The sequence below is a fragment of the Monodon monoceros genome, unplaced genomic scaffold (genome assembly GCF_005190385.1).
Source record: "Monodon monoceros isolate NGI ecotype Baffin Bay Population unplaced genomic scaffold, NGI_Narwhal_1 Super_Scaffold_12, whole genome shotgun sequence".
Lineage (NCBI taxonomy): Eukaryota > Metazoa > Chordata > Mammalia > Artiodactyla > Monodontidae > Monodon > Monodon monoceros.
In genome coordinates this window covers 111,710,660-111,725,701 of record NW_021703768.1, presented here as the reverse complement: position 1 = coordinate 111,725,701, position 15,042 = coordinate 111,710,660, and the positions used below count along the sequence as shown (strand labels likewise).

General features: G+C 40.2%; 1 protein-coding gene across 1 annotated transcript; it reads left to right on the top strand.

Moving 5' to 3' along the window:
- The first annotated feature begins 1,906 nt into the window (after positions 1–1,906).
- Positions 1,907–14,754, top strand: CUNH5orf15 (chromosome unknown C5orf15 homolog). Its single transcript, XM_029218763.1, has 3 exons — positions 1,907–2,073; positions 10,976–11,499; positions 13,262–14,754. Exons 1-3 carry the CDS (start codon positions 1,947–1,949, stop codon positions 13,391–13,393), a joined length of 783 nt encoding a protein of 260 aa, XP_029074596.1. The 5' UTR covers positions 1,907–1,946; the 3' UTR covers positions 13,394–14,754.
- The last annotated feature ends 288 nt before the right edge of the window (positions 14,755–15,042 follow it).

The window sequence follows — 15,042 nt, the reverse complement described above, 5'->3', positions numbered from 1 at the left end:
GCTGGCCTCAGCATTTGTTAGACTGTCTTCATCAGGTTCATAAGGACCCGCAGCTATTTCAAAGTTAACTTTATTAAATGTGTCCAGAGATTTTGGTCCATAATGGTTGTTGGGCACATCCAGTCAGAAGCCAGGTGCATTTCTGGTATTTTGAAATGTACAAAGGGCCTTCTGAGGGAATATTTTCCTCCCATTTACATATTTTCTGGTTGTTGCATGTCAGAGTATTGTGCAAAATGCCTTGAGTTCATGATATCTCACCAGTAAGAGAATTGAAATAATCTGGTATGGGGCCAAAGGAACAAAGTGGACAAAGAAGAGAGGATTGAAGGTGTGTTTATTACAGGAAAAAGGCCTGATTAAGTCTGAATCTCCCAATATGCAGAAGCTAGAACTGAGAGGCTTATTCGTTGAGCTGAGTGAAGGTTTCTGTACTCACAGAGGGAAAGCTCCAGGGGAACTTGGGAAGACTTTGTGCCCTGGCTACCCTGGAAGTTTTGCAATAAGTGCACCATTCAGTCTATCTGGGCTTGTGGTGGGCTTAAGGAAATGAATAGATGAATGACCTCTTAGTTTTCTTAACAACACAGAGTTTGTATTTTTGAGCGGTCACTAGTGCCAGATAAAATGTTAAGGGAAACCAGATTGAGGAGAACACAGGCTTTTCTCTCTTCAAAGAGGCAGCTCAACTGTCTCTGGGGGATAGCAGCAATCCTCTGAGGAAATCATGGAGACCAGAGTGGTGAAGCTGTGGGGTAAAATAAATGTCTTGCTTCATGCCATGCTGATTTTCCTGCAAATCAATCAAATGTAATTTTACGAGCTGAAGCCTATAGACATTAAGAAAATATTCACAGAACACACAGACCAAAGCATTGTGGCTAGGGCCCTGAGGGAACTTCCTGGAAGTTTCTAAATTTGCATTTTCATATTCTGGGGGGTTTAAGTTAACAACATTTAAAAGAAGCTTATTGTAGGAAATGTGGAAGCTGTTTGCACACCTCTTTCCTAGCCCACTTCCCTGCTTTTCCTCCATAATACCTTTACCATTGTATATAGTATGTATTTAAACACTATAGTCTCCCTCACAGAAAAATAAATTCCACAAAAGTGTTTTGTTCAGTGCTGTATATTGAAATATGGAGAGGTACTAAGTATTAGTTGAAGTAATAAATGATTATGGGGAAATGTTAAAAATAGAACACTAACACTTAACCTAAAATTCCACCACCCACTCAACATTTATTTCCTTTGCCTTTTCTCATTTTTGGTTGCATTGGGTCTTTGTTGCTGCGCACGGGCCTTCTCTAGTTGCGGCGAGCAGAGGCTACGCTCTGTTGTGGTGCTCAGGATTCTCATTGCGGTGGCTTCTCTTGTGGAGCACAGGCTCCCTGCGCGTGTGCTTCAGTATTTGTGGCTCATGGGCTCTAGAACGCAGGCTCAGTGGCTGTGGCACAGGGGTTTAGTTGCTCTGCGGCATGCGGGATACTTCCTGGACCAGGGCTCGAACCCGTGTACCCTATATATTGGCAGGCGGATTCTTAACCGCTGCGCCAGCAGTGAGGTCCCCTTTTGCCGTTGGGAGAGGGAGAGGGAGGGCAGTTACTTCTCTTTTGGGATCAGTCTATTACACAGATGGATATTCCTTCTAAAAATGTTCTAAAAGTTATTAGCTGATACTAGCTCATCACGTGGGAAGAAGGGGCTCGTTCTGACTCTCTTCACACCTTACACAATACATCCTTAGCTTGCAGCCGAGTTTCTGGTGCTTCCCTTTGCCCCAATTCCCGCTAACACTCTCCCTCATTTCCGGCTCCCAGAACCCCACTCCAGGCTGACACGTCATCACGTTGGGACGTAAACGCCTACGGCCGCGATGCCATACGCAGTGTCTGACGTCATGACGTAGAGCCTAGCAACCGCGCAGGCTCGCAGCCGAGACCGTTATGGCCGCCGCCACGCTGAGGAGGATGAGGAGCGCCCAGCAAGCGAAACTGCGGCCCAGGCCGGCCATCCAGGTCCCCGGAGGGCTGGCGCTGCCGCTGGTCTTGGCGCTTCTGCTTGCGTCCAGTGGTAAATGGGGCGTGGCGGTAGGGAGGTCGCGGGAAGACGGGGAGGGCCCGGGCGCGGAACGCCAAGACGGGCCCGACCAGGGAACGGGCGCTTCCGAGTGTCCGGAGCAGGTGGCGATGTCTAGAGGGGCAGGGTCTCTACAGCCCCGAAGAGGGAGAGTAGGCTGTCTGAAGGGGTCTATGGAGGTGGGGTCTCCAAGAGGCCTGAGAAGTGGGGTTGAGAGCTGCAGGGACCCAGGCAGCGAGCGTGTAGATGGGCGGGGAGGGAGGAGTGGTGGTGGTGTCTAGAGAGTCTTGAAGAATGGGTTGCCACAGAGAATGGCGGTGATGCGGTCTCCAAGATCCCTTGGAGGTGTCGATTACAAACAAAAACGCACAACTGTAAGAACTGTGAGTTTATTCAGTGTCTTACTAAAGACTGTAGCGGGGGGAGCCAGTTTCTCAGTTCTGAGAAATTGTTCGAAGAGGTGAGGCAGGAGCCAGGTTAATGGATGAATTTTTTGCTGGGAAAAAAACATGTAGTCAAACATCAAAAGATTACTGCTCATCATAAAGAACAGACATCTGAAGATCATAATTTTAGTACTTTGTGTGGGAAGACGCAAGAATCTGGGGTTATTGAAATTCTTCCTTAGGTATGCATCTTACCTGTCTAGGACCCGTGTATCCAAAACAGAATACTTCATCCAGTTTTTCTCCATCCTTAGTTCCCCTCAGATCCACTGTAGGTGGGCAACTGCAGTGGCTAATAGCTTGATTCTTGTAGAACTGGAATGGCATGCAACGTTTTTTTTTTCTTTTTTTTCTTTACAGAGATGGGAGTTAGGAGGGTCTAGAAGAGAGCACAGAGGGGACAGGTGCTGAGGAGACAGCCGAGAGTAAGAGGTGTGGTGTCTAGAGAGAGTCCCAAGGTCAGGTGCGGGTGCCCAGGGGTTTAGCTGGGCCAAGGGAAGGCGGGGGCTTTCCAGAACGGGTGAGATCAGCGGTAAAGACGAAGGTGGGTAGGGGCACTGACCGGACCGAGCCGATGGAATAATTTGGAGAGCGAAAGTGAAAGGAAAAGAGCTATCTTTGAGTATTGTTGCATCTGTGAGGACTGGGAGGTTCCGGGGCTTGGTAAAGAGCCAGAATGCTGGGGCGTTGGACTCCTGAGGGGCTTGGGAGGAGAAGAGGAGTTCTGGGACAAGGGAGATTCTTTGTAAACATGGTCCCCCTTCTCTGTGTCCTGGGTTAACCAGACAACCCTGCTTCATTTCAATGGATCTGTAGGATTTAAGTATTTCTTTTTTTATTTTTTATTGAGGTATAATTGACATATTAGTTTCAGGTGTATAGCGTAATGATTTGATGTTTGTATACACTGTGATTGCACACTAAGTCTAGTTACCATCCATCACCACACATAGTTGACATTTTTTTCTTATAATGAGAACTTGTCAGATTTACTCTCTTAGCAACTTTCAGACATGCAGTACAGTATTATTAACTATAGTCACCGTGCTGTACATTGCATCCCCATGACTTATTTATTTTATAAGTGGAAGTTTGTACCTTTTGATTCCCTTCACCTCCACCCTGCCCCCGTCCCCGCCAACCACCATTCTGTTCTCTGTATTTATGAGTTTAGCTTTTTAATTTGTTTTTATTTGTTTTGTTTTTTAGATTCCACATGTAAATGAAACCATATATCTGTCTTTCTCTGACTGACGTATTTCACGTAGCATAATGCCCTCAAGATCCATCCATGTTGTTGCAAATGGCAAGATTCCATTCTCTTTTGTGGCTGAATGATAATCCACTGTGTATGTGTACCACAACTTCTTTATCCATTCATTGATCCATGGGCACTTAGGTTGTTTCCATATCTTGGCTATTGTAAATAGTGCTGCACGATTAAGTATTCCTTTTCTTAGAAATGTTGCATTGTGAATCAAGATATTGAAGGCTTTATTGAGAAAAGAGGAAACCTGTAGACCAGGGCCTGAGACTTAGGGGGAACAAATCCACTAATAAGAATTTACAATGATTAAGCAGTATCTTGTTTAGTAGTCCCGTTTTTATTTCAGGCCAAGACATGATCCTTCTTTTTCTGCCTAAATCTTGTTTGAGTTCAGATGAAAAACAGTATAAATGGGATAGTGTTCATTTATTTGCCAACAGGGGCTGTCTAGCCATACATTCCTGTACTACAGTGCTGCGGTTACTTACTTGGGTTTCCCCAGCAGCCGTGAGGGCAGGGCACCTGGACCACCCTCCCCGAAGTGTTTGTAACTCTGTGGGAAAGGACTGTGGCCCATTTTCCCAAGGCCCTTTCATCATTAATAAAATATAGTGAGGATTTCTCTGGTTGATGCAGATACTCCTGTTCCTAAAGTTCCTAAGTAGCATGGTTGTTTTGGTCATTTAATCATCTAAGAAAAAACTGACATTTAAGCATTTATATTTCTTGCTGGAGTGCTTAAGATATACAGTTTGGGGAATATGTAGCTGGTAACTGTAGTTTCAAAAACAACTTTTTCTCTTAAGAGGTGGTTGAAAATTTTCTGATGTGTGGGTAAGCAGGGTGAGTGTGGAGTATTAAGGTGTCCTCTTGTTTTTTTTTATTTGTTAAGGCCCCATAAACATTGCTCCAACTATACTAGGACATTTCAGGGAATGGTTTTCTTTTATTAAGTTTTTGTATATATCAATTTTAAATTCAGATTATTCCCTATTGAAAATAACTTAAATGAAAACTAACATGTATGCTTTTAATAGGGAAGCAGCTCCATTGTAGTACAGTGTAGCATGTGTAAAGCTTTGGGTAATATAAATGTTTTTTGTAAGCATGCCTTATGGTAAAGTGATTTCAAAGTAATTACCCTTGTAATAAGAAAATTAAAGTCTAGCTAGAATATATTGCATTCCAAACTTCAAATAAGCATAGGAAGTTAGAAAGTTTCCATATCAGATTTATTTAAACTTGTTCCATATTAGGTTTCTTAAAATTTCAGTGCTTGGGTATATTCTTGGCAATCTGTAAGACTTTTTACAGATGCTTTTGTTTTGGTAAAGTTTAAAGAAGTTAATGTAAGTGTTATTTTGGATCACTGGATGCTCACCGTCTGACCTAGTCTTGCCATGCCATTTCAAAAGTGCCTGCTTTCTACATTGACCATCATATTGCTCCTAGATGTTGCCTAAATTTATTTAATGTGTATTTAATTTTTAAGGCATTGTTTCCCAGAATTCAGTGTGTGAATGAACTCTCAGGGTCTTCTGCATTCTTGTTCGAGAAATATTGATATAGTTTATTTTAAGGCAGTTTTTAAAAAGGTACCAGTAGGAGAGAATTAAATTAAAAATTTTTAATTTTTAAAGTGTTAAGTTTTAACTAGAGAGGTAATATCAAATAGGAAAGGGTAGAAATGGAACATATATCAATATGTAAAAGTCTAAAGTTTATATATATATATATATATATATATATATATAAACGCAAACAAATCCATAAAGTCAGAGTTATCACTTTGTTCTGAATACTCTTTATAGCTGACTGGATCAACCTCTTTCATTTGAAGGAGTGGCAGTCCAGGAGGTTGATCTAATTTACATCAAATGTTTCAGATGAAGTCCTAGTTTGTTTTCTTGTATATAACGTCCAGGTGTTTTTTTGTTTTTTGGCTGTGTTTTGTGGCATGTGGGATCTTAGTTCCCCAACTAGGGATCGAACCCTTGACCTCTGCAGTGGAAGCGCCAAGTCTTAACCACTGACTGCTAGGGAAGTCCCAACTTCCAGATTTTTACTCCTTGAACAATATTTATTAATTCTGCTCCTACTTGGTGCTAGGTATTGGAGTTACAGCAACAAATAGGGTGATGTTGGAGATATCCTTAGAAGAGTGGCGGGGTCTTACCTGGCTGAGAACTATGAGAAAGGCTTTTCAGAGGGTGTAGTAGGTGCAGAAACGCTACTTGGGAAGCAGTGTAGGATTTGTGGTGAGAGTTGAGCATTTTCAATAAATATTTATTGAATGCCTGCTACCTGTTAAGTAGGCAGTGGGGATAGAATAGTTAGGAAGATTAGTAGGAGATAACAGCATTGAGATAATGGGGACCAGATCATATAGGATCTTATAGGCTATTATAAAGACTTTGAATTTCACTCTTGAGGGAAATGGAGAGCTACTAGATGGTTTTAAGCAGAGGAGTAACGTCATTTTAACTTAAGTTTTTACGGGATGACTCTGGCTGTTATGTTCAGAGTGGACACTAGGGGTTAAGGGAGAAGAATACAGATCATTTAGAAGGCTACCATAATAATCCAGGGGAGATTGTGGTGGCTTGGACTAGGCAGTAGCAATGGAGGGGTGAAAACTCTTCAAATTCTGCATATATTTTGAAGGCAGAGAAACAGATTGGATGTGGGGTGTTAAAATAATGACTCCAAGGCTTTTGGCTTGAGTAACAGAAAAATGGAGTTGCCATTAACTGAGAGGGAGACTATAGATAGAACAAGTTTTTGTTTTTGTTTCTTTGTTTTTTCTTTTTGGAGTGGGAAGAAAAAATGCATTTCTTTAACCTTTTCATTCTGAAATAATTGTAGATTCACTTGCAGTTGTAAGAAATAAAATACAGAAATTCTGTGTACCCTTTACCCAGTTTTTCCCAGTGATAACATCCTGCAGAACTGTAGTATAATATCACAACCAGGATACTGATATCGATACAATCAAGATACAGAGCATTTCCATCACCATAAGGATCTCTCCTGTTGCTCTTTTATAGTTACCCTCACTTTCTTCCTATCCCTACTCCCTCCTGAAATCCTGGCAACCACTAATCTTTTTTATTTCTATAATTTTATCATTTTGTGAATATGATACATGGGATCATATGGTATGTAACTTTTTGGGATTGGCTTTTTTCACCTAGCATAATTCTCAGGAGATTCTTCTAAGTTGTTTCATTTGTCTATAGTTTGTTCCTTTTAATTGCTGAGTAATATTCCATGGTATGGATACTACACTTTGTTTAACCATTCATCCATTGAAGGACATCTGGGTTGTTTCCAGTTTTTGGCTATTACGAATAAGGCTGCTATAAACATTTATGTACAGATTTTTATGTGAACATGTTTTCATTTCTCTGGGATAAATGCCCAGGACTGTAACTGCTGGGTCACATGGTAGTTGCACATTTAGTTTTTTAAGAAACTGCCAAGCTGTTTTCTGGAATGGTCGTCCTATTTTACATTACCAGCAGCAACATATGAGTGATCTTGTTTCTCTGCGTCCTTGCTGACATTTGGCATTGTCATTATTTTTTATTTTAGCCATTCTGATAGGTGTGCAGTGATATCTCATTGAGGTTTTTTTAAAAAATTAATTAATTAATTATTGGCTGTGTTGGGTCTTCGTTGCTGTGTGCGGGCTTTCTCTAGTTGGGGTGAGCAGGGGCTACTCTTTGTTGAGGTGCACGGGCTTCTCATTGTCGTGGCTTCTCTTGTTGTGGAGCACAGGCTGTAGGTGCACAGGCTTCAGTAGTTGTGGCATGTGGGCTCAGTAGTTGTGGCTTGTGGGCTCTAGAGCTCAGGCTCAGTAGTTGTGGCACACGGGCTTAGTTGCTCCACGGCATGTGGGATCTTCCCGGGCCAGGGCTCGAACCCGTGTCCCCTGCACTGGCAGGCGGATTCCGTGACCACAGATTCGTAACCACTGTGCCACTAGGGAAGCCCTCTCACTGAAGTTTTAATTTGCATTTCCCTAATGGTTAACATCTTTTCATGTGCTTATTTGCCATCTGTATGTTCTTTTTGGTGAAACGTCTCTTTATGTCTTTTGCCCATGTTCTAATTGGATTGTTTGCTTTTTCACTTTATGTATTCTAGATACTAGGCCTTTGTTGGGTATGGGGCTTACAAATATTTCTCCCATTTTGTAGCTTGCCTTTTCATCCTCACAGGAAGGTCTTTCACTGAAAAAAGTTTTTAAGTTTTGATGGAATTGGGCTTCCCTGGTGGCGCAGTGGTTACGAATCTGCCTGCCAATGCAGGGGACACGGGTTCGAGCCCTGGTCTGGGAAGACCCCACATGCCACGGAGCAAGTAAGCCCGTGTGCCACAACTACTGAGCCTGTGCTCTAGAGCCCGCGAGCCACAGCTACTGAGCCTGCGTGCCACAACTACTGAAGCCCGTGTGCCTAGAGCCCGTGCTCCACAACAGGAGAAACCACCGCAATGAGAAGCCCGCAATGAGAAGCCCTACTCTACCACAATGAAGAGTAGCCCCCACTTGCTGCAACTAGAGAAAGCCCATGTGCAGCAACGAAGACCCAAAGCAGCCAAAGATAAATAAATAAAATAAATAAATTTAAAAAAATTTGATGGAATTCAATTTATGAATTTTTCCTTTTATGTATTTTTGGTATCAGGTCAAAGAATTTGTTGTCTAGTCCTAGATTCTGAAGATTTTGTCCTAAGTCGTCTTTAAAAAAATCTGTGTAGTTTTACATTTAAATTTGTGATACATTTTTAGTTAATTTTTGTAAAAGGTGTGAGACTTAGGCTGAGGTTCGTTTAGCTTGTTAAAATGGTGGATTACTTTGATTTTTGAGTATTGAGCCAGTCTTGCATCCATGGAATAAACCTTAGTGATCATGGAGTATCATTCTTTTTATATATTGCAGATTTCTTTCTTTTTTTTTTTTTGGCTGCACTGCGTGGCTTGTGGGATCTCAGTTACCCATCTACAGATTGAACTTGGGCCACAGCAGTGAAAACCCTAACCACTAGGCAACCAGAGAACTTTATATTAAAGTTGATTTCTTTTTAAAAAATATTTATTCATTTCTTTATTTTCGGCTGTGTTGGGTCTTTGTTGTTGCACGCGGGCTTTCTCTAGTTGCGGTGCGCGGGCTTCTCGTTGTGGTGGCTTCTCTTGTTGCGGAGCACGGGCTCTAGGCACGCGGGCTCAGTAGTTGTGGCACACGGGCTTAGTTGCTCCGCGGCATGTGGGGTCTTCCTGGGCCAGGGCTCCAACCCATGTCCCCCGCATTGGTAGGTGGATTCTTAACCACTGCGCCACCAGGGAAGTCCTAAAGTTGATTTCTATTTGCTAATATTTTGTTAAGGATTTTTGCATTTCTGTTCATGAAAGATATCAGTCTATAATTTTCTTTTTCTGTAGTGGCTTTGGTTTTGGTATCAGGATAATAATATTAGCTTCATAACATGAATTGTGAAGTGTTCCCTCCTCTGCAAGTCTCTAGAAGAGATTGTGTAGAATTGGTGTTAATTCTTCATTAAACATTTGGTAGAATTCTCCAGTGAAACCATCTGGGCCAGGAGATTTGATTTTGGGGAGTTTTAAAATTAAAAATTCAGTTTCCTTAATAGTTAAAGGGCTATTCAAATTATGTATTTTGTATGGGGTAAATTGTGGTACTTTGTGTTGTTAAGACTCTGGTCTGAAACTTTCTCTTTTAGTTGGCTTTTTATGACATTGCTCTGGCAGGGGAGGTGGGGATTGGTGCACATTACTGGCAGGTAGAGCTAGAAATCTAGGGTCTCCACTTGATCTGTGTTGGCACCTGAAGGGTGGTGGTGGTCCTGTTAGTTCTGGGCAGGGGTGGGAGTTTTGGCTCCCCTCATGGTCTGCACTGACATATTGTTGGGGGTGGCCTCATTACTGCTAGACCATGGTTAAAGTCTTGACTGTTCACTAGGCCTCCTCTGACATCACCCTATTGTGGAGGGGAAGGGGCACCTCATTACAGCTTGGTGAGGGTGGAAATCTAGGCTCCCCACTCGGTCTTTGCTGGTGTAGGTGTGATTGGAGCCACAGTTTTTTCTGTGTTGTTTGCTTGGAGTAGAGCAGTCACTGTCTAAAAGTTTTCTTTCTTGCTAGGCTGCCTCTCTCCTGATCTCCTGGCAAAAGAGAGCAGGCTTTTTGGGTGGCCCTTTTTGTCCACACCTGTGGTGTTTCCAGGTTGCTGGGCTCTTCAGCTCAAGTCTGGAATATGTGAGGTAAAAAGAAAATCCAGAAAAGTCACCACTGGGTTGTTTCTCATGTCCTCAGGTCTCTAACCACTCTGCCTTATTCTTTCCACCTTTCAGAGTCATCTTATGTTATTTTATATGTAATATGCAGGGTTTTAATTTGTTTTTAGTGGGAAGAATAGAGAAAAATACATCTACTCCATCTTCCTGGAAGCCAAAGTCAGAATTCATTTTGAACATGTTAATTTGAATGACAGATGTCTAAGAGGAGATATCAGGTAGGCAGCTGGACTTATGAGCCTAGAGTTCTGGTAGTACATGGAAGTTCTCTTCTGATGGCTTCATTTTTCTCAGAGAAGTTAGGAAGTGATGTTAGCCTTTAAAAATGAGGACAACAGAGAAGGTGTTAGAAGTTTGAGGACAGAGGAAATGTGAATGGTCTGCTAAGGGAGTAGAAGGGTGAACGGACTAGGAAAATACAGTATAATTGCTGACAGCATTACATGTATATCTCAATTTTGGGCATTGAATTTAAAATGAAATAAAAAATGAAAAAGTTAAAATGAAATAAATTGAAGTAAAAAATGAAATATTCATCAGATAACAATTGCCTTGCCAGATAGTAACAACTTAAGCAGCATAAGAGACCTACTGCATTACATAGCCTGCCACTGTAAGAAAAAGAAAAGAAAGAATAGAGAGGGGTTTGACTTTAGGTCACAGTGGCAAAGTTCACACAGAGCTTGTACCCTCTGTTTTCATTTCACAGAGGTCTGACTTCAGTACCCAGACTCTACCCCAACCCCAGAACAGAAAGACAGGTGGCTGATCCTAGCTTAGTGGAAAATTTAGGTATATGTGCTTCTAGCTTGGTGGAGATAAATTTGAAGATTTCAGTTTAATGTTCTTTATTTACTTATTTTAGCTCTATCACAGGCTGATTCGCTGAGCCAGACTGCACTCAAGTCACATGTTTCTACTCCAAATATGGATGCTTTAACAAATGAAAACCAAACCAAACCTGTTTCCCAAATCAATGCCACTCTCCCTAACACAACTAGTACAGAAAAAAGTGGAGTGGCATCTCTGTCCCCTCATCCCTCGCCTACTACTTCTCTGTCCCAAGAGGAAGCTGATAACAATGAAGATCCTAGCATAGAGGAGGAGGATCTTCTTACACTGAATAGTTCTCCGTCCACTGCCAAAGACACTCTGGACAATGGAGATTATGGAGAACCAGACTACGACTGGACCACCAGCCCCCGGGACGATGAGTCCAATGAGGCCTTGGAAGAAAACAGGAGCTATATGGAAATTGAACAGTCAGTGAGACCTTTTAAGACCCCACCCTCAAATATAGAAGAGGAAGATAGCCATTTCTTTTTCCATCTTATTATTTTTGCTTTTTGTATTGCTATTGTTTATATTACATATCACAACAAAAGGAAGGTAAGTTTGGGATTTTTCACCCCCTCTAGTTGCCCTCTATAATCTCAGTCATATTTCTTATTAATACTTCTGCTGATTCAGGGTTTTTTCTTTTTTGGTCAGGTTTCTATTGATGGTAAAGTATCAAGATGTCTCATATCAGTTTATAAATTTGTGGTGTATTTTAACAAATGAAAGACAGAATGCTTTACTACATGTGCTTCTGAAAAAAGAAGCCAAAATATTTTTATTGAGCAAAACCAAAGCCCAGTGATTTTTTTAAAAAAAGGTTTTGTATCTTAACTTAGCATTGCTACTTCACTGGGAGTGCTTGTGGAGAGAGATTGTTAATTTAAGACTTCTAATTTATTAAGCACTGAACTTTATGATATTTTGATAACTTTTTTCCCTGGTTGTTAAAGTATTACATGTCTTTTTTAGGGACACAGAAAAGTGTAGAAAAGAAAATATAAGCTACTACCCAAAGCTGAGCATTATTAACATTTTGGTATATTTCTGGTCTGTAAATGTGTGTATAGTTCAGACATATATGTGTATGTTAATTTTTAAATGAATTTGATTATTTCATATAGAGTTTTGTATCTTCCCTTTTACCTAACAAATCATGAGCATTTTTCATATCATTAATATTCTTTAAAAACATGATTTAATAGCTACATAATTTATTTGGCTATTTTCCTGCTGAGTATTTAGATGGTTTTCAGTTTTTGGTTCAGAAATAATATTGTGATGAACACTGCTGTGCTGGAATTGGTGTGTTGGACTACATGAAGCAGAGGAGGCATAAATAGGACTGGATGGATAATTTAGTGTGAAGGTTCATCTGGGCACTGTGTAGTCCCAGAGCTAAATAGTTAAGCTTTTTAAACATTTAAAGGGAGATCAAGCACAATGTCCTTTTTCTTTTTTTTTTTTTTTTTTTTTTTGCGGTACGCAGGCCTCTCACTGTTGCCTCTCCCGTTGCAGATGGAGCACAGGCTCCGGACGCGCAGGCTCAGCGGCCATGGCTCACGGGCCCAGCCGCTCTGCAGCATGTGGGATCTTCCCGGACCGGGGCACAAACCTGTGTCCCCTGCATCGGCAGGCGGACTCTCAACCACTGTGCCACCAGGGAAGCCCCACAATGTCCTTTTTAATACTTATTGGCCAGGAATTCTCAGTCTTGACTTTGTTGTAACTTGCTTTGTTATTCCTGGCAGCCACCTTCCCCTTTGGGACCTTGATTTTCTCACTTGCGAAATGATAGAACTGGACCAGAGAATTTCACAATGCCTTCCAGCTTTGAGAATCAGTGATTCTAATATTTTGCTTGTTGTTTTGACTCAGAAAACAAGCAAACAAACCCTTTGGTTATTTGTGGTTTAGTGGTCTGTCACTAGCTCTGTAAATATTTGTAGGTGGACAAAATTTTGAATGCCAGTGATATTTTATTCCAGTGTTTAGTGTTGGACCATCTCTATTATAAATACCTAAGGGACTTGTTAAACAGGTAGGTTCCTCGACTCCACTGCAATCTACTAACTCATCTCTGAAGAGAGATGCCAGGGATCAGTCTTTAATAGGCATTCCTATGTACATTAAAAATTAAAAAGCACTGTCTCACCTTGTTTACAAGATGGAAAACAAAATAGCCCTTTTGTTGTTGACATTTTACTTTTGTATTTGGGAACCTAGGAGAGAGATACTTCACTTGTTATAAAAAACTTTTAGCATGTCCTCTATTTTCTTTTTTGCATATCTGATTTATTTTGTTTTATTCCAGATTTTCCTTCTGGTTCAAAGCAGGAAATGGCGTGATGGTCTTTGTTCGAAAACAGTGGAATATCATCGTCTAGACCAGAATGTTAATGAGGCAATGCCTTCTCTGAAGATTACCAATGATTATATATTTTAAAGCACTGTGATTTGCGTTAGCTTATTACGTAATTTTATTTGCTTGACTTTTTATATGATATTGTGCAGATGTTCGCCATTGGCAGTTAGTACTTAAATGAGAGGTGGGCCTCTCTTTATTTTGCCTTGGTGCTTTGGAAGTTAAGTTTCATGAACAAGGAGTATATAATTTTTTTATCTACATTTTTAGAGTTGAATTCAATCAGGTGTCCAAAATGTGGAGCTAAGCATTACCTGTTTTTATTGTTTTAGATTTCTTTATTGTTCTTTTTCTGGAAGTGTTAGTAATGCTACTTTTAAAAGATCCCAAACTTACAATTAAATTCTAACACATCTGATACTGCTGACTCAGATTCTCTTTCTGCCATCCAAATACTGTTTCTTAAGCACACATTTCTTTGTGCTGTCATATTGTATCTATGTATGTAAGGATGTATGTAATAATGCTTTATATATAAGTAACATTTTTTTCTTCCAGGAAAATTGCTTTGGATATTTTTGGATAATTTATACATAATTTATTATTGCTCATTCTGACCACAATTTTAAGTAACACATTAATAAATTTGTCTAGAAATTCTGCAGTAGAGACTCTGCAGTTTGCAGTGGACATAAATAAAATGTTACAGAGAGCATTTTTTGGTTTGAATTACTGAATTAAATTTAGAGGTAGAAATTGTCACAAAATTTTAAATACGTGAATAATTGCTTTTACTTAGCAACTGATTGTAGCATGGGTTTCTCCAAGTGTTCAAGCTAGGGGCAGAGTTTAAAATTATACCATATTTGTTCACTTGTTTATTTTTTTATAGTAAGTTTGAATAAATTTTCGGGGCCATGTCACTTAAATAATATTGTATCTAAGTCTTTCAAATTAAAATTATACCTGAATGAAGTTGTTTGTATACATGAAGGATATATGTGTATGCTAACTCTTTCTCCCCCTGTATTTGTTTTGTTTTCTTGTTCTTTTTTAATAGAAACTGGAAATGATTTACTGTATTTAATTTTAGCCTGTCTTTCTATCATAAGGAGTTGATCAATATGTAAATATGTGATTTGAAACCTGGTTGACTTCTTACAAGTGTCACGACAACTTTTTAGAAAACATAACCCCTAATATATGTTAAACACCACTCACAAAGCCCAGATGAGCCAGTGGGCATGCGGTTTGTGTAGAGGTGGAAGAGGCAGGGCAGTCCATTGTTGCTCTTGGGTGGACAATTTACTGTTATAATAAGGAAGGGAAGCAGAGTGGAAATACACCTGAACTGTTTTATTGCAGTAATTTTTTTCATATCTGAAATTGTATTATTTAATATTTTGAATAAGATTTTAAAAAATAAATGGCAAAGGTATAAATCCATGATTTTATAAGTGTGTTTCATTTTAATGATGGCATGGGGTCCTTCATTTGGGTGGTGATAGATGGGTAGTGCTGTGTCTGGGAGGAAGGTAAGCTGATTAGCTTGCTTTTATTCCTTTCAGCAATAGGACTGTGCTTCTATGAATTCCACGTACATTTCTAGATCTTACTTTAGGTCTAGTTTACTGTTATGTACTGAAGTTTATTGAAAACTGTAGCAAAGTAGGAGTGCAAAGAAAAGTAAAGCAGCTAAATCAATGTGCACTTGTAGCATCCTAGCTTCC